The sequence below is a fragment of the Leucoraja erinacea genome, chromosome 6 (genome assembly GCF_028641065.1).
Source record: "Leucoraja erinacea ecotype New England chromosome 6, Leri_hhj_1, whole genome shotgun sequence".
NCBI classification, from domain to species: domain Eukaryota; kingdom Metazoa; phylum Chordata; class Chondrichthyes; order Rajiformes; family Rajidae; genus Leucoraja; species Leucoraja erinaceus.
In genome coordinates, this window is record NC_073382.1 from 70233348 (window position 1) to 70253684 (window position 20337).

At 41.8% G+C, this 20337-nt stretch overlaps 1 protein-coding gene across 1 annotated transcript in view; it reads left to right on the forward strand.

The window, feature by feature from the left end:
- Window positions 1-20337, forward strand: part of arhgap42a (Rho GTPase activating protein 42a) — a 252691-nt gene that overhangs the window by 221730 nt on the left and 10624 nt on the right. The window contains exons 18-22 of the mRNA XM_055637337.1: window positions 2970-3129; window positions 5287-5437; window positions 9775-10161; window positions 10642-10804; window positions 16441-16503. Coding sequence (XP_055493312.1) covers window positions 2970-3129; window positions 5287-5437; window positions 9775-10161; window positions 10642-10804; window positions 16441-16503 — 924 coding nt within the window. The remainder of the gene's footprint in view (window positions 1-2969; window positions 3130-5286; window positions 5438-9774; window positions 10162-10641; window positions 10805-16440; window positions 16504-20337) is intronic.

Here is a 20337-nt window from a genome sequence, read left to right on the forward strand (position 1 = left end):
GCCGCTGCCTCCGCCACAGCTCTGAGGCCGCCATTAGGCCTCGGCGCAGGCGGGGACGGGGAATACGACAGAAAAAAAGTCCCATCCCCCGAAGGAAGAGACCAAAACATGTTTCTCCCACCCCACCCACACACATACACAACTTAATAAAACAAAATTAACTAAATCATGACAAAGGATTAGGCAAGAGATACCGCAGCATCAAAGCCCGGACAACCAGACTGCTAAACAGCTTCCTTCCACAGGCTGTGAGGCTGCTAAACAGTCACTCCACCTGATTCTGCTGCTTTTTTTGCACTGATACTTTAATAACAAACTCTGGCACTGGCCACTGGAATCAGCTGCCCTGGACAATTTATGACTTTTTACTTGTATTTTAATGTTGTTGTTTGTTTCCTGCACTTTTCTTTTACTCTTCGTACTGTTTTTATCAGGGACTGGATTGGTTTTATTTATGTGTGAAATGTTTAATGTGTGATGCTCTGTTATTCCCTGGGAAACATCTTCTCATTTTGCACTGTACAACTGCTGCTTTGCAAGATGACAATAAAGGTTGATTGATTGATTGATTGATTGATTGATTGATTGATTGATTAGCTGAAGTAACTCAGCTGGTCAGCCAGCATGTCTGGAGAGAAGGATTAGGAGACTTTTCGGGTCAAGACCCTTCTTCAGACAGTCAGGAGAAAGGGAAACGAGAGATATAGATGGTGATGTAGAGAGATAGAGAACAAATGAATGAAAGATATGCAAAAAAAGTAATAATGGCCTGTTTCCTTTATCATAGTTACATTTTTGCACATCTTTCATTAATTCTCAGTATGAAGAAGGACCTTGAACCAAAATGTCACCTATTCCTTTTCTCCAGAGATGTTGTCTGACCTGCTGAGTTACTCCAGCTTTTTGTGTCGTATGTTAGGTGGTTGTTAGGGTTGGGAAGAATGGTGCATCGAGATAACACCAAATAACATAGAAACATAGAAAATAGGTGCAGGAGGAGGCCATTCGGCCCTTTGAGCCAGCACCGCCATGCATTGTGATCATGGCTGATCATCCCCTATCAATAACCCGTGCCTGCCTTCTCCCCATATCCCTTGACTCCACTAGCCCCCAGAGCTCTATAGCACACACAAAGTGGAAACTCTTTAGCTATTGATGCGCTTCAAAGTTATTTGTTCAATTATGTAGAATATTCTAAATCCTATATATTCATGTACTTTCAAATGTTTTAACACAATGGAAGAGATTACATTCTAAATCTAAATGGTTGAACCAAATATAGAAATAATTGAATGGTTGAAGCAAATGAGATATAAAATAGCAAATGTGATTTTAATATGCATAAATGCAAATGAGACACAGTAGGAAGCGTTAAAGGGAGAATTGAATATAAAGCTAATATATTAGATACAATACAAGCGACTATTTGTTTAGCTCTCGAAGACCATCCTGACAGTATATAGTAAGGGTACGTGATGCCATACAAGATTTTAGGATGTGAAAAGGAGATAAATTAGGAGAAAACAGTGGAGAATTTGCAATGGCTCAAGTTGCACAAGGTCAGTATCCTGAGCATATTCTGCCACCACCATCATCTATTGCAACAAGTGATGGCTCCCACTGATTGTCGCCAGAAGCTTGTGTCCTTTTCAGGACGGACGATCATAGCGATGTCAACATTTGAAACATGGAAGATGGACACAAAAGAAGTGGACATCTCGAGCTGACTGCTAGGAATGACACCAAAGGTTGCTTGTATTCAGGAGAAATCCTAAGCACCAAACGTTGCTTGAGATGGATGATGGGATGGGGAGGATCCAGGGTGGGGAGAAATCTGCCTACAGACAGGAAGAGACACAGCTGGCGTTCTGGTGCCATCGCAACAACCTGGAGCTCAATGCTTAAGATGGTGGAATTAATTGTAGACTTTTGGAGAGCTCCCCCTCACCCCGCTCACCATCAACAACAGCACAGTCACATCTTTTGGGTCATTTAAGGTCCTTGGAACCACCATCTCCAGAGACCTTAAACGGGGGCTAATGATCGACTACACAGTCAAAAAGGCTCAACAGACGATGTACTTCCTGCGGCAGCTGAGGAAACCCAAACTGCCACAGGCAATGATGGTCCAGTTTTGTACTGCCATCATAGAGTCTGTCCTCACCTTCTCCATCATGGTCTGGTTTGGCTCAGCCACCAAGCATGACATCCGGAGGCTGCAGCACATTGTTCGATCAGCCGAGAAGGTTGTTGGCGGCAACCTCCCTCCCACCCCCCCATCGACGAACTGTACACTGCAAGGGCCAGGAAGAGAGCGGGGAAGATCATCTCTCACCCCTCTCACCCTGGCCACAAACTCTTTGAAGCACTTTCCTCTGGAAGGCGACTCCGGACTGTCAAAGCCGCCACAGCCAGACATATAAACAGCTTATTTCCACGAGCAGTAGCTCTACTCAACGGCCAAAACTTTGTAGCCTCCTTTTCCTCTGATATTTTATTTCATTCTTCACATGTTTAAATTATAATGTTTTATTTTTAAATGTCTACTGTGTATCGTGATGTTACTTGTGAGTAAAGCACCAAGGCAAATTCCTTGTAGGTATACATATTTGGCTAATAAAATTTATTCAATTCAATTCAATTACTTTTAAGCAGATACATTTCAATAATCTCTCTCAACTAAATTGTAAAGATTATTAGTGACTTGGATGCTTTCAAGAGAGAGCTAGATAGGGTTCTTAAAGATAGTGGAGTCAGGGGATATGGGGTGAAGGCAGGAACGGGTTACTGATTGGGGATGATCAGCCATGATCACATTGAATGATGGTGCTGGCTCGAAGGGCCGAATGGCCTACTCCTGCACCTATTGTCTATTGTCTAATGCTATTTTAATGTCCACTAATTAACAATAAATATGAAATATACATGTGTTCACAATGGGTAAATATTTTCATGTTCCATCATTTCAGAGTGTCCACTCATAGTCAAAAAAACCTGATGACTATTTCTAACTTGGGAGTTATTTTTGGACCAACATTAATGAGATCCCAAGAGGAGACTGTAGCAGCAATGATGAACATTAAATTTCAGAACATTGTGGTTGAAATTCTGATTGAAAATTACGAAAAGGTACTGTGTGAGCTCCGTGTTTTTCAGCGCTTTCATTGTTGATCTGCATTGTAGATAAAACATCATAGACATATACAGCATGGCAACATCAAACACACATTTATACATGAACCCGACCCTAACACAATTTATTTCCACCTCATACCTTCCCACCCCTCCCCAAATTCTACCGTGCATTTACATGCTCGTGGCAATGTAGAGTGGCCAATTAATACATCAACCCAGGTTTTCAATATGTGGGTAGAAACTGGAGCATCTGGAGAAAACCCACACAGTCGCACGGAGAACGTGCCAACTCCACACAGCCAACACAGACTGTGAGGCAGCTGCGCTACTAGCCAAACTAAAAATATCAGCATCCTTTAGTTACTCTTCTCATTATTGTTCGTCTTTGTACCCTTATATCTTTCAAACATGCTTTTTTTCTCCAACTTACTTTCTCATAATTTTTGACTGCAGATGTTCTTCCTTCCACTCTTTAATTATCCACTAATACCCATACACTCTTATTCAATTTTGCAAACTCGATATATTCGATCTTAAGTGGGGGGCTACCATCGACTCCACAATCAAAAAGGCACAACAGAGGATGTACTTCCTACGGCAGCTGAGGAAGCACAATCTGCCACAGGTAATGATGGTGCAATTCCACACGGCCATCGTAGAGTCTGTTCTCACCTTTTCCATCATGGTCTGGTTTGGCTCAGCCACCCAGCACGACACCTGGAGGCTGCAGCGAATCGTCCGATCAGCAGAGAAGGTTATTGGCTGTAACCTTCCCTCCATTGATGAACTGTACACTGCAAGGGCCAGGAAGCGAGCGGGCAAGATCATCTCTGACCCCTCTCACCCTGCCCACAAACTCTTTGAATCACTTCCCTCTGGAAGGCGACTCCGGACTGTCAAAGCTGCCACAGCCAGACATAAAAACGAGTAGTAGCTCGAATCAACAGCCAAAAATCTGTAGCCTCCCTTTCATCTGGTATTTTGTGGGTTCACATGCTTGATCAATGGTGTTTTATCATTAATGTTTTATTATTATTAATGTTTAGTGTTTTCTGAGTCATTTGTAATTGTCACTGCATGTCATGTTGTTACTTGTGGGCGGAGCACATAGGCAAATTCCTTGTATGTGAATACTTGACCAATAAACTTACTTACTTATTCCTCTCACATTATGCCTGTTGACTGTCCCTCTTCCTCATATTTATGTCCCTCACCACCTCCACATTTGTTGTCTTTCCCTCATACTTTTTCCTCTTTTATTTCACAAAGCTCACTTGGATCTTTGGAATCCGGTAACCCATGGAAAGATTATTTTATCTCTTTGATAGAAAATGTGAAATCCAGTACTGTGTTGTCAAAAATGTTCGAGGACTAATTCAGAAACTGATTTTTTATATAAATGCAGTCCTTGCAAAGGTGGTTGGAGCCGTGCCTATAGAATGTAATAGATCTAATAGATCTCTATCACAACCGCCCAAAATAACTACAACTTTCCTGATACATTACTCCTCAAAGAGCTGGCGGTAAGCATTTGGTTCTGGGGAGATTGTTGAGCATTCTTCAAGACAGGTCTCTTAGATTGCACCATATCTAGTGGGACAGATGTTTATCTTTTACCCCTCTCTCTTGCTCATGGTGATAGTTGTGTGATCCCTTAAAGCAAACAAAAAAAGCTAAGATTAACTGCATCGGGTACTTCTTAAAATCAATTTCAGTAAATCTGGACATTCTTGATAACTCATTTAAACAGTTCAGTGGCTGAATTTGTCCCTTGGTGTTAAGATTTTTGTTTTCCTCTACGGTTCAAATTGGATGTTAATAGTCTATATTCCAATATTTTTGGGAGTAATGGTATTAATTAGAGATTGGGTGTGAATTTACATCACCTAGCCACATCTGATGCGTGGAGGCACATAATTGTAAGCCACTTTTTTGCATCAAAAGCACTGTAAGGTTACGGTGATAGCTCGTGGATTGCATGCTTTAAATATAATATATTCTGTGTCATGTACCTTCCAGCCTGTTATATATTTAATTTAATGACGTGTCAACTCTCTTCCCTCTCTGCAAATGCTGCCTGACCATCTAATGTTTGATTTACACCCCGTTTTAAATATCTTCTTGCAAGTATTTTATTTTCCTTATCAACAGATATTCAATACCCCACCAGATCCCAATGTTCCTCTTCCTCAACCTGAGCAGAGATCAGGATCCAGGCGAAGCAAGGCTACTTGCCTGTCCACAGGTCCAAGACGTCCCAGAGGCATCTATACCCCAACCCTGTGCCTGGCAGATGCAGACAGTAAGCAAAACGGATCATTTGTTTAACCTATGCAGATCTTTTATACTTAAAATTGCTTCATCACAATTGCTTCCAAACTCAAAATCTACACCTGAAACATATTGTTGAGATTGATGAAGAGATTGAATTGAAGAGATCATTGAAGAGATTGTTGACGGTGTGGAACGCACAACATTTTAGTATTACTTTCTTATTCTTCAAGCTATTCCCTCTTCCCCCTTGACCCATTAGACTTTAGAGATACAGCATGGACACGGGACCTTCAGTCCATCAAGTCTGTGCCGACCAGCAATCTCCCCATGCACTAGCAGTATCCTACACACTGGGGACAATTTACAATTCTTACTAAAGCCAATTACCTATGAACCTGTATGGCTTTGGATGTATGGGAGGAAACTGATGCAGTCAGAAAACTAACGCAATCACAGGGAGAACGTACAAACTCTGTACAGCCAGCACCCATAGTCAGGATCGAACCTGGTTCTCTGGCGCTGTAAGGCAGCACCTCTACTACTGTTCTGCCCATGCACCTAATGCACCATAATCCAAAATTACCATTCTAGTTTGTCCAAAAACAGCATTTTGGATTGGCAAAGACCGAGAACTATATGGAAAGATTTCTGGCTACATACCTTCATTATCATTACTGCACATTATGCCACCAGCCTGCTTCTTCAGCACATATTAGTACATTTTTGACTGTGCAGAGATCTAATTGTTCCAGAAGGATAGATGATGTTATAGTTTCAGAAAATTCTCAATGCTCATCAAGTAATGAATTACTTAAAAAGCCAGAACATGTTTATGCAAACTGCAGAGTTGAGATTTAGATCATTTATTTCAGTGCTATTGAAGCAGGTTAATGGGCCTGTCCCATTTAGGCGATTTTTCAGGCGACTGCCGGTGACTGTCAAGTTGTAGCAGGTCACTGAAAAAAAGGCGACTGGAACTTCGACTTGAACATTGCAAAGCCAATGTGATACAGGCACAAACCACGATGAACAGGAAGGTTGGCGCTGTAATTAAGATGGTGAAAGCACAGTGTACGGGAAGGGTCACTTAAGTCCTTAAAACGAGGGGGGAGAAAGTGGAGACGGGGTGGGTAGAAGGAGTAGAGACAGCTTTTTAGAATCCAGAGATACACGGCTGTGAAGCTCGGCGGACATTAACATTATCGGTCGGTTATCCTTGGTTCTGAAAACTACTGTTTACATTTTTTTTTCCCAATGAGCCAATGAGATTCACCGGTCACCAACGGCAACAACCTACGACATCCTGGCAACTCACTACCACTGCACCTACGGCACGAGAATTCTCGCTACTCTCCATGGAGTTGAAATTCTGGCCGCCGCTAATTTTTCAACATGTAAAATTGCGAGTCTGAGGGCACTACTCACGACTCCCCGGCAACCACCCGCGAACATGTGGTGACCGCATAGTCTCCTGCAGTCACCTAAAAAGTCGCCTAAGTGGGACAGGGCCCATAAGTATTAAACAATAGATCAGGAATAATGCCTGTCTTTGGTTAGGATTGCAATGAAATTTCAGAAGCTTCAAAGGCATCTTCTTACTTAATCTTCTTACTTAAGGAAAGGTGTAAATGCATTGGAAGCAGTTTGGAAAAAGTTTACTTGATGACACCTACAATGGACAAGTTGTCTTATGCAAAGTGAAGTGAGTGAGAAAAAATCTGGCAAATAGATTATGGACATTGGTTGTTTAGAAGCATTTGGTTGAAATATAAGACCCTGAGAAGGCTTGGCAAGGTGGATGTGGAGAGGATGCTTGCTCTTGTGGAAAATCTAGTGCAGGTACGAGGGATCGATGTTTAATTCCATATTTTCTCACTGCACAGAAAGATACAGTTTGGCTAATTGAATTTATGCATCAGAGTTACTTATCACATGATTGGGTTGTGGGAAGAAAGTGGAGCACCCAGAGGAAGTCCACGCAATGACAGAAGGAAACTTGCAAAATTCACAGAGACATAGCACTGAAGGTCAGGGTTGAATCCAGGCCCCTGGAGCTGAGGCAGCAGCTTTGCTAACTACTACTTTGCCACCTATAAAAAAATAAAGGCTCTATGTTTAAAACACAGAGGGGATGAGCATTTTTCTGAGGGTCATGAGTTTTTGGAATTCATCCTTAAGGGGTGGTGGAAGCAGAGACTGCATATTTTTAGGTCAGAAAGTATGGCGCTGAAGATTTTCATTTTCCAGGAGTTTATTTTTTTTTTTTTTATCCACTTTTGGAAACAATGGCATTACTGTCAAGGCTGGAATTCATTATCCATCCCTAATTGTCTTTGAGAAGATGAATGTGAACTACCCCTTTGAGCCTTTAGTGAGCAAAACAGCACAGAAACAGGGCCTTTAGCCCAACCCTTTCATACCAACCGAGTTGCTCAATAGAGCTACTCACACGTGCTTTCACTTGGCCCATGTTAACTTCAAAGCTTTCATATCCATGTACCTGCATTTGTTAAATGTTGTAATTGTACCCATCTAAAATAGTTCTTGAACACATTTAACTAATTCCACCCATCCAAGGCTTTACCAATATGTTATCCCAGTTGATATTTGGGAAAGTTATAATCCCCACTATTACAACCCTCTTATTCTTGCAGTCATCTGTGATCTCCCTATTTCAGTCCGTGGAAGTTAGAAGAGGAAATCTGTAGAGAGATGTAGTCCTATGGTGAGGATTCTGGCACGACTCAAACAGATTATCGACCTACCTCCTGTACTCAAATTTGTTATTACGTGTTATTCGTCCAATGCCGGTGGTACCATGGCGAATTTAAAGATGGCATTGGAGTAGTGTCTGTCTGCACAATAATGGGCATAAACAGGGAGTAGAGCAGAGGCCTGAGCACTTAGCCTTGAGGTGTCCCCTTGCTGATCGTCAATGAGGAGGAGATATTATTGCCAATTTGCATTGATTGAGGTCTGCCAATGACGAGGCTGAGGATCCAGTTGCACAGGGAGCAGCAGAGACCCAGTTCCCTGAGTTTGACGATGACTTTGGAAGGGTTGATGGTGTTGCACTTTGAGTGGCAGTTGATAAACAACAGTCATGGAAACATCAAAACAAATAGGCACAGATGTAGGCCATTTCTGCCCCACGAGCCAGCACCCCCATTCAATATGATCATGGCTGATCATCCAAAATCAGTACCCTGTTCCTGCTTTCTCCCCATATCCCTTGATTCCATTGGCCCTAAGAGCTATATCTAACTCTCTCTTGAAAACATCCAGTGAATTGGCCTCCACTGCCTTTTGTGGCAGAGAATTCCACAGATTCACAACTCTCTGGGTGAAAAGTTTTTCTCATCTCAGTCCTAAATAGTCTACCCCATATATTCTTAAACTGTGACCTCTGGTTCTGGACTCTCCCAACACCAGGACCATTTTTCCTGCATCTAGCCTATCCAATCCGTTAAGAATTTTATATGTTTCTATAAGCCCGTCTCATCCTTCTAAATTCCAGTGGATATTAGCTCAGTCAATCCCGTCTTCCATCATATGCCAGTCCTGCCATTCCTGGAATTAACCTGGTGAATCTACTCTGCACTCCCTCAATGTCCATCCTCAAATTAGGAGACCAAAACTGCACACACAAATACGTCATACGCATGTGTTCCTATTGTCCATTAAGGAGATTCCAAAATTAAGGAATTTAGTGAAATTTACGAAGAACTTGGTGCTATTACTGAAGTCAAAATCTGTACGATTTGTGAATTATCATCATAAATTGAAATTTGCAAATCCAGTCATTATTCTTCAAGCATAGAAAGTAAAAACTCATTAACCAGAAAACTTTTACTGTTTTACTTGACAGATTATTTCATTGTTGTAACCACGTAAGATTCAATGGTTTCCAAATGAGAGAAAACAGTTTTAATTGTTGCTAAAATGTTTTTACTCTGCGTCAATGCATTTTTAAATATTTTTTTAATTTTGCTTTTGAAATGACTGTTTCCAACATTCATTAAGTTCTGGGGGAATTTGGCATCGATAAAATATGATTGGAAATGCTTTACACTTGTGTTCATGCTGAAGTATTATGCATTGGGTCTGAAATGTTTTCAGAAATGTCCCATTATTGTGAGAGGTGAGGTGGCCTTATCACTAGACTGTAAGGTAATTTACAGGTTGTGTAGGAGTATTTTCAATTAAAACTAAAAATAGTGGCAAAAAATAGTACTTGGAAATGATAAGTATGGCTCATAGTATTGTTCAACATGTATCTGCAATTCACGTCTTTCAGTCGCAATGAAGTTTTTGTACTTTCCGCAATAAACTTGTCAAACTGTATACACTGCTTGTTCTTTCTAGGCGATGCCTTCAGCAGCAGTCCGGACAGTACACCAATGGGAAGCATAGAATCTCTCTCCTCTCATTCATCGGAACTAAACAATTCTTCTAAAACCAGCTCCTCTCAACATCATGTGCAAAGAGAGAAAGGAGACAATGGAATTCCATGGGTACAGACTCCTGCCACATTGCCCGGACTAAAGAACACAGTCGTTTGGACAACTAGCCCGGAATCAAGCTCCAGTGAAGACACCGTTAAAACGGATGGTCTGTCAGATTCTCAGAATCTGGTGTCGGCTGCAGGAAACAAACCTCCACCCTTAAGTCTGTGCAGTGAAGGACCCCACAAACATAATGTGCTTAAGCGATCAATAACCACCTCTCTAACTTCGCTCCCTATAACTGATGGTAGGTTTATAGCAAGATTTTATTTAATGATTGATATTATTTTGCACAGTTGAAGACATGTTTTTGTTTTGATGCATTGTTTTCCATCCCTGCCATGGATGCCCTCCACTGAAAACGGTGTCTGAGACGGGCTGGGAAGATCATCAAAGACCCCTCACACCCCAACCATGGACTGTTTGCCCTCCTCCCATCAGGGAGGCGGTACAGGAGCCTCAGGTCACGTACTAGTAGGATGAGGAACAGCTTCTACAACAATACAATCACATTGCTGAACTCGGAGTCCCGCCGATAGATTTCTCCGGTCCCTCCGTCCCCATTGTTTAATTATTCTGTATTTTTTGATTATTCTGTATCTTCTCTCTTTCTATTTTTTTTTATTTCTTTATGCACAACTACTACGGACTGACGCAAAACTGCATTTCGTTGTACTCATACTTGTATTTGTGCGATGACATTAAAGTTGAATTGAATTGTTTTCAGGTACTAATGGGAGAATTTTTAGCAATTCTGTTCAGAATCTGTCTTCAGTGGATTTAAAAGATACACTTAAAATCACATCCAACCCAGCACTTCCTCCAAAGATGGCTACTAGAAGAAGACTAGATTCAACAGCAAGCAATGGCTATCAGAAACCAGGATCAGTGTAAGTGCTGTTATTGTGAAAAACCCTTTGTAGCTATAAATAACTGTGCTAATGAAAAATAATCGCCATTGATCAACATTGTATATCAATAATTTAGATGAACAATGCTTGATTAGTAAGTTTATAGATGACACTAGGGTAGGTGGTATCATATATAGTGGAGATGCTTATCAAAAATTACAACAAGATCTTGATCAGCTGGGCAAGTGGGTCCAAGTGCAAGTGCAAGGTGTAGAATTTTGTAAAGGCAAACCAGGGCAGGAACTTGGCAATGAATGATAATGTATAGGGAGTACCGTAGAGCAGAGTAGTACCTATGAGTGTAGGTACAGTTCTCTGAAGGTGGTCACAGATGGTTAGGGTGGTGAAGAAGGCTTTTGGTACATTGGCCTTCATCAGTTGTACACAACATGGCTGAGGCTGCATTTGAAGTATTGTGTACAGTTTTGCCAACTCTGCTTTAGGAAGGATGTCATTAAGCTGGAAAGAGTGCAGAGAAGATTTATGAAGATGTTGCCGAGACTCAAGTGCCTAAGCTACAGGGATTGATTGGGCAAGCTAGGACTTAATTCCTTGAGTGAAAGGACGCTAAGGGGTTAATTTATAAAGATGCATAAAATCATGAGGGGAATTGATTGCAATGGAATGCATGGGTTCTTTTATGTAGGGAAATCAAGACCAGAGGACAGAGGTTCTTACATTGTTCTATCTGGGACATATGACAATAAAACACCCTTGACTCTTGGCATGGATGAGAAAAATTTAGAAAGATTGTAGCCAAATGTGGGCAAATGGGACAAACTTATCTTGGTCAGCATGGACAAATTCGGCTGAATGACCCGTGCCCGTGCTATATGACTCTATGACCATCTAACATTTTCATTACACATTTGACACTGGTGTTGATTCAGTGAACCTTTTTACACTTTACTGATGACATACATGGTAATATAGTTTTTAATATTAAAATTGTGCAAGTAACCACTTGAGGTTTACAGGGGATACTATAAAAAAGCTAAAAAAGGAATTAGGAGCAAACTGAACATGATCTCGGCAAGTAAGAGTACGGTGAATCTTAAAGGGGCTGTCCCACTTGGGCGACCTAATTGGCGAGTTTAGAAGATTAAAAAAAAATGACATGTTGAAGACCTCCTTCGACTATGTAGAAGACCTCCTTCGACTATGTTGAAGACCAGCTTCGACTAGCTACGACTAACTTCGGGAAAATTGGACGCTGAATAGTGGAGAATGAAGAAGACCTCCTTCGACCTCCCTTCGACTATGATGAAGACTATCTACGACTAACCTCGATTACCTATGACTAACATGCCGACCTGCTGTGACCTACTACGACGAAACCTACGAGTAAAAAAAGTATTGATTTTTTTCCATTGCTACCTTTTTTTACCATATTGAGAAAAACGCCGCGACCTAGCTGAGGCCTCGAGTATGTGGAGACCACTCTCGAGCATGAAGGAGAGTTACGAAGACCTCCTACGACCTCGTGTCGACCATGCTGCGAGTATGAGTCGCGGGCAAACTCACCAGAACTCGCGGATTAGGTCGCCCTTAAGATGTTTTAAAATGTATTAGAAGGAAAATATCCTTTCAGGAGAATAGAGCAAGTGGATATGAATGAGATCCTAATGAAAACCTCATCAGTATTTACCAGGGAAAGAACACAGAAGCTGGAGAGTTCAGAGAGGTGTATGCTGATATTCTGGAGCACATCTTTAGCAGGAAGGAGGAGGTGCTAGAAACTTGTGAGCACATTACAGTAGAAAATCCCCAGGACCAGACATGATCTATCGGTGAAAAATGTGAAGAGAAGCAAGGGAGGGGATTGCTGGGCCTCTGGTGGAGATTTTTGCATCTACATTTGCATTTTGGAAGGTTAAATTCTGGTTGGACATATAACATAAATGCCAGGCACCTTAGAAGTGTTTATATAGAGAGGTGGATAGGACAGTGAAAAGGCATTTGCTATGCTTGAAGCTGAAGCTGTAAGAGTTGAGATATCATGTTGCATTGTCTAAAACGCTGGTTGGGTCACACTATGAGTATTATGTTGGATTTTGGTCACAGCACAAATGGAAGGATGCTGTGACAATAGGTTGCGTGCAGAAGAGATTCTATCGTCTGGAATGAAGGTCTGCAGTTATAAGTACAAATTGGATAGGATGTGTTTATTCACACTGGAACACAGGAGACGGGTGACTTGAAAGAGGCTTATGGAATTACGATGGGCATGGATAGATAGGATAAATCGTCAGGGCACTGAAGCTTTGAACTCAAGAGCACTTTTAAGGTGAGAGCGTTGAAGTTTCAAAAACTGAGGGGTAAATGTTTCACAGAAGGCTGAGGAGGCCAAGTCAGTGGATATTTTTTAAGGCAGAGAGATATATTCTTGTTTAGTACAGGTGTCAGAGGTTATGGGGAGAAGGCAGGAGAATGGGGTTAGGAGGGAGAGATAGATCAGCCATGATTGAATGGTGGAGTAGACTTGATGGGCCAAATGGCCTAATTCTACTCTTGTTCCTTATGACCTTATGAGAAATGGTGGTAAATATTTGTAATGATCTGTAGTGGAGGCAGATACAATTACAACATCTAAAAGGCATTTGGACAGGAATTTGGATAGGAGAGGAATACAGGCGTAATGCAGGCAGATGGGACTAGCATAGATGGGCTTTACAGTCAGAAGGCTACAAAGGCCTGTTTCAGTGCTGAATATTTCCATGATTCTATGATTTAAAATATTTTAAAACTAAAAAAAAATATTCGGCCACATACTTCAAATCAAATACATTGTTGATAGAAATAGTTTAAATTGATAGATTTAAAAACATTACCAATGTTACCATTGAGAAGATTATTTTTGTGAGTGCATGTATAATCTCTTGAAACTAGGCAGTGTGAATCTGCTCAAGCCCTTCCCTTCTCCCAGAAACTACAAGACACAGAATAATAGTTGGCCATTTGAAACTAGGCTCACGGCAATGTATTAGAATTAAGTCTCCGTAAACAGAAGTGCTTTTAGCATAAATGTCCATACAGTATAACTTCTATAAACAGAGTCCAACTCTCAACTCACACCACCAAAAACATGGCTTCCTGCAGTGAAGTTAGGCTCAGTGGCATTGTGTTGGTGGTGCTGGTTGGGGGCAGGGGATAATGATATTAAAGTTTTGAAATTCAATTGAGAGCATTAGTAAGGTTTGTGAACATACTTGGGACGGAGGGTGAGCAACAACAGAGGCCATGTTCTGAGCTGTTTGAGGGGGAGAGAGACCGAGAGAATGATTTTCTCTCCTGTCTTTGGATGTCATTCCGGTTTTTGGAATTGCTCACGAAGCCACAAATAAAGATTTTTTAACAAAAGCAGACAAACTATTGTGGAGGCACAGTGGCGCAGTTGTAGAATTGCTGCCAAAAAGCGCCAGGTTCAATCCTGACTATTGGTGCTGTCTGTACGGGGTTTGTACTTTCTCCTTGTGACCATGTGGGTTTTCTCTGGGAGCTCCGTTTCCTCCCACATTCCAAAGACAAACAGGTTTGTTGGTCAATTGGCTTTGGTAAATTGTCCTTAGTATATAGGATAGAACTAGTGTATGGGGATCGCTGGTTGGCATGGGCTCGGTGGGCCAAAGGGCCTGTTTATATGCTGTATCTCAAAACAAAGCATTATTAGGTATCTCGATTATAATTTGAGGAAGTCTGAGGCCCTGTGTCATGAAGGTCTTCACATTGGAAGTCTGCAGCACATCTGATGGTTGAAAAATTATTTGATTATGAATTTAGTAGAATCAAACTTTCAGAGTTGGCAATATGACTTCAACATCCTGTGATCAACCAACATCCTTTTGCATCCTGAATTTACGGGCTCCGGTATATATATTATGGTTCATTTCTGTGACGTCTTTAGAATAATAAATTAATTTTCAGTGTTTTATGAGGGTGTTAACAATCAGAATTTAGTATTGAACGGTATGTGGATATTAGGAAAAGGAATTATAAAATTGGTAGGTGAGTTTTAAGGAGAGGCCTGAATAGAGGAGGGAAAAGAGCGCCAGAATTTTTTCAGGGTGGTTTACCAGTTTCACAAATCATGCAGCTGGACACATAACTGCTCAAGGGATAAGCAAATGAAAATTGTGGATAAACAAGAGACCAGAATTAGAGGAGCTCATGTAGTTATACTGATGAAACTGAGAGGAATTGGAACTGCACATCTGAATTCCGAGCCCAAATTGTTTTTAAATTAGTTAAATCATCCTGGTATTTTTTTCCTTCATCTGTAAGCCAGAAGATGGCACATTTGACTTGGATATGTAACCGAGGTTGGTCCTTCTTTCTACAGCAAAGTAACACATAATACAACTAGCCAGTGGCAGACTGGGTCTAAAAATATTGGTTGCCGGGAGACACAGGGGGCCCACTTCATCAGGGGCCCACTTGATATAGGGGCCCACGCCATTGGGCAAGCTGACACCCTGGCCAGTCCGCCACTGCAACTAGCCATACATCATGTTTACCATTTGTGGAATCTTGCTGGGTACACATTATCTATCATGTTCCCTAATATAGCACGATCAATTACCTTGTCAGTTTACCAATTATGAAGATATTTAGTACTTTCTGAGACTACTAAGTTGTGGCATTTAATGTTTCCATGTTTTGTTTCTTTATTAGTGAGGTAAATGTTTCACCATCAATTAATAATATATTGATGATGCAAGCTTTGGTGTTGTTTAATTATATGCAAAGAATCACATTGATTCTTCCCTGCAATTCATTTTTGTGCATTTCATGGAATAGTTAGAGTTTAAATTACTAGCTGGCCGGTACAGAAATATTCGTAGAATTATACAGAGACAGGAAATTTGGCCCACAAGGTTTGCTGGGACCATAAAGTATCCAGTTACATTTGTCCTATTTGACTCTCCTGTCCGTATACCCATCAACTACCCCTTCCCTCCACAGATTCTTCCACTCACCTATATACTCTTTTCAGTGGCCAATTAACCTACAAACCAGCACCTCTTTTGGATTCAGTTGTCAGCATTTGAGTTCACAAAGGAAACAAAAAGTAAATTCTGGATACAGAGTTTCAAAACTTCTGGATGAGCATTTATCAAAAAGAAACTGATGGGAAAAGTATCATGAACCACGGGGGAAAAAACATCTTATTTTCCTTAAAGTCAGGAAATTACACGCATATTTTAATAGCTCTTCCCAATCCTTATGCAGACAAAGACTGCTGTGAATGGCTGTCACACAGTCCTCAACAATAACTGGGACCTGGTTAGAATGAGGGTTGAAGTAGGGAGTGTGGGAAAACTGAAGATACTAGGCTCTGGTTTCCGTGCCACAAGAGCAAGATGTCAAACAAGACATGGATGCATAAAAGGAGATAAGAAATTGTACCTGAGCTCTTCCTCCTTAAAATGATTCTGTTTATTATACCATGATGAAAGATTAGTTGCGACTTTATGGAGCATGTTTGTTTCAAAGGACAAAGATGAATTTAATGCATTAACATTTTCACAAGAGCATGAAATGTAATATACTTAATCATATGAAAAACTATGTTTTTAATTAACATGATTTGTGAAACTATCTATCCATCTCCCTAGGGTTGCATCCAGAACTCAGTTGTTTGAAAATATTGGCACTCCTAAACTAAATTCTTCTAGATGGTAAGAAATTCACTTTGTTTTCAGTCTATATTTTCTCCATTTTAATGGTATTTAAACTTTATCATTGAACTAAGTTATTGCTGTCATTAATCATGAACATTAATTGAGACTGCTCAGCCTTAGAAACCTGCTTCACCATTCAGTAAAAGATCTAGGAAGGAACTTCAGATGTTGGTTTCAACCAAAGATAGACACAAAATGCTGGAGAAACTCAGTGGGACATTTTCCCTCTGTGCCATCATCCCAAAATAGATTGGATTTAAAGATGCATTTTACTATCACTGCTCTTTGATTGACAATGTTGTTCATCTTTGTTCCATTCATGGATGAGTGTATGGAACAAGCTGCCAGACTATCCCATCGTTTAAGAAACAGTTAGACAGGTACATGGATAGGACAGGTTTGGAGGGATATGGACCAAGTGCAGACAAGTGGGACTAGTGTAGCTGGGACATTGTTGGCCGGAGTGGGCAAGTTGGGATGTAGGGACTGTTTCCACACTGTATCACTCTATGAGTGGCAATTCTGCTGATTACATAATGGGAAGAAAGAGACAATTATCTTTGCTCCCCCCAACAGGAGCTTTATTTTCCAGTTAATGGCTCTATCCATCCCTCTGGTCATGACCAAGGCTGAACCAACTTGTCCAAAACTTTGTGTAGGAAGGAACTGCAGATACTGGTTTAAACTGAAGATAATTGCAAAATGCTGGGTTAACTCAGCGGGACAGGTAGCATCTCTGGAGAGAAGGAATGGGTGACATTTTGGGTCGAGAAGAAGGGTCTGAAGTCTGAAGAAGGATCTCGACCCGAAATGTAATTTAGTAAGATAATAATGGGTATCTGATAGTAAATTCAATTCCACATTCCTGCTTACCCCTACAAATCTATCTCGCTCTTCCACCTTTGAGGAAGAACCCACAAAGACCCATAACCCTCTGAGGGAAAAATATCATCTCTCTGGTTTAAATTAATGAGCTCTTATTTTTAAACAATGATATCGGTTTCTAGATTTTCCCACATGCTTGAGTTTAATTTGATTGTATTTATATTTAGTATTATCTGATTTGATTGGACAGCGTACAAAACACAGTTTTTCGTTGTACCTCTGTACAGGTGACAATGATAAACCTAAACCTAAGGAGGTGGAGACATCATCTCCACAAACACTATGTTAAGAATTCCCATGCTGGTAGTGTTTCAGTGAAGTCCTTCTCACTCTGCTAAACTTCTGTAATACAAGCCTCACCTGTCCAACCTGTTATAAAATATTCTATAAATTCCTGACATCGGGAGTCTTTTCAGGAATGAAGTGGTTCATATGAGCTTCCAGACACTATTCCCATGTACAATGACAGGTCTGTTAAATTGTTCTTTACTAAGTGGCATGGTGACGCACCAGTAGAGTAGCTGCCTTTCAGCAGCAGGGACCCGGGTTCAATCCCAACTACGGGTGCTGTCTGTAAGGAGTTTGTACGTTCTCCCCGTGACTTTTCTCTGGGAGCTCCGGTTTCCCCCCACACTCCAAAGACGTACTGGTTTGTAGGTTAATTGGCTTGGTATAAATGTAAATGTCCCCTCGTGTGTGTAGGTGTGTTAGTGTACAGCGATCGCTGGTCAGCGTGGACTCATTGGGCCAAAGGGCCTTTTTCTGCACTGTATCTCTAAACTAAACTACAATACAATACAATACAACGGTTTATTTGTCACATTGCACAAAAAGTGCAAGTGAAATGATATGTCAGCAGCGATGCAATGATAAAGGGCACACACAAAAACACAATAAAATTTTAACATAAACATCCACCACAGCATTCATCACTGTGGTGGAAGGCACACAATTTGGCCAGTCCTCCTCCATTTTCCCCCGTGGTCGGGACCTCAACCCTCCGCAGCAGTTGCTGCGGGCGTCCAGATGGTAAAGACAAGGTACAAGTCCAGGTAAGTCCAGAGTCGGCTCATGCCCACCGCGGACCGAAGCTTTTAGTTGGTATAGGCCAGCGGCCGAAGATTTAAAGTTCCCTCCATGTCGCAGCCATAAGCACCGCAGTCTGCAGGGCCGGCGGTCGAAGCTCCCCTCCAGGGGTGATGTTAAGTCCATACCGGACCCGCGGTAGAAGTTGGCCGCGGGCCGGCGGTGGAAGCTTCTTCTTCCCCCCGGGTGCCCCACGAGGGATCCCGAGCTGTAGACGCCGCGCCAGCTGGAGCTGTGCAGACCGCAGCTTCAGGCTGCCGTCTGCTGCGGGCCAACGAAACGGAGCGCTCCCCTCCAGCGAGCCCCAGCTCCGTGCTGACAGTCCACGCTGCACCCGCCGCCGGAGCCCCGAGCCCCGGGCGCGTCTCCGGGAAAGGCCGCGCCGATCCTCGCTGTTAGGCCACGGGGGAGGCGACCTGCAAAAAGTCGCCTCTCCTTGGAGGAGGCGACCAAAACGGTTTCCCCCTCACCCCCCCACACCACCCCCCACACAAAACACACGAAGGAACATTAAAAACATACTTCAAAACATACCAAAAAAATAAAAAAAGTTGAAAAAACTAACGCGCTGCTGACAGGGCTGCCGCCAGTGCAGCGCCCCCACCGACCAAACTAAACCAAGTTCTAATGATGTTATTGAGCTCCTCCAGCTTTCATGCAGGTCTCAAAGCCCATCAAAAACAGATTATATGACTGTCTAACGTGTTTCTTTATTTAGTATTGTTAGACTACAAAACTGGAGATGCTTTTCAAGGATCTCTTACAGTCTAATTTTCTGTTGGAAATTTTTACATTATTTTGCTTGTAAAGCTATAAGCACCGGATACTTCTGGATTAATAGATTTATAATATTAATAGAATAGATGAAGTAGATTTGAAGCAGATGAATCAGATCATTGGGATAGCAGTCGGTACACAGCAACCCAAAACTTCACTAATTCATAACTCAATCGGTTGAAATACTGGCACAGGAATTCACTTGAGATGGTTCATAGAAACATAGAAACATAGAAATTAGGTGCAGGAGTAGGCCATTCGGCCCTTCGTGCCTGCACCGCCATTCAATATGATCATGGCTGATCATCCAACTCAGTATCCCGTACCTGCCTTCTCTCCATACCCCCTGATCCCCTTAGCCAGAAGGGCCACATCTAACTCCCTCTTAAATATAGCCAATGAACTGGCCTCAACTACCCTCTGTGGCAGAGAGTTCCAGAGATTCACCACTCTCTGTGTGAAAAAGGTTCTTCTCATCTTGGTTTTAAAGGATTTCCTCCTTATCCTTAAGCTGTGACCCCTTGTCCTGGACTTCCACAACATCGGGAACAATCTTCCTGCATCTAGCCTGTCCAACCCCTTAAGAATTTTGTAAGTTTCTATAAGATCCCCTCTCAATCTCCTAAATTCTAGAGAGTATAAACCAAGTCTATCCAGTCTTTCTTCATAAGACAGTCCTGACATCCCAGGAATCAGTCTGGTGAACCTTCTCTGCACTCCCTCTATGGCAATAATGTCCTTCCTCAGATTTGGAGACCAAAACTATACGCAATACTCCAGGTGTGGTCTCACCAAGACCCTGTACAACTGCAGTAGAACCTCCCTGCTCCTATACTCAAATCCTTTTGCAATGAAAGCTAACATACCATTCGCTTTCTTTACTGCCTGCTGCACCTGCATGCCTACCTTCAATGACTGGTGTACCATGACACCCAGGTCTCGCTGCATCTCCCCCTTTCCCAATCGGCCACCATTTAGATAATAGTCTGCTTTCCAGTTTTTGCCACCAAAATGGATAACCTCACATTTATCCACATTATACTGCATTCATGAGGTGAATTACAACATTTTCATGCATGATTT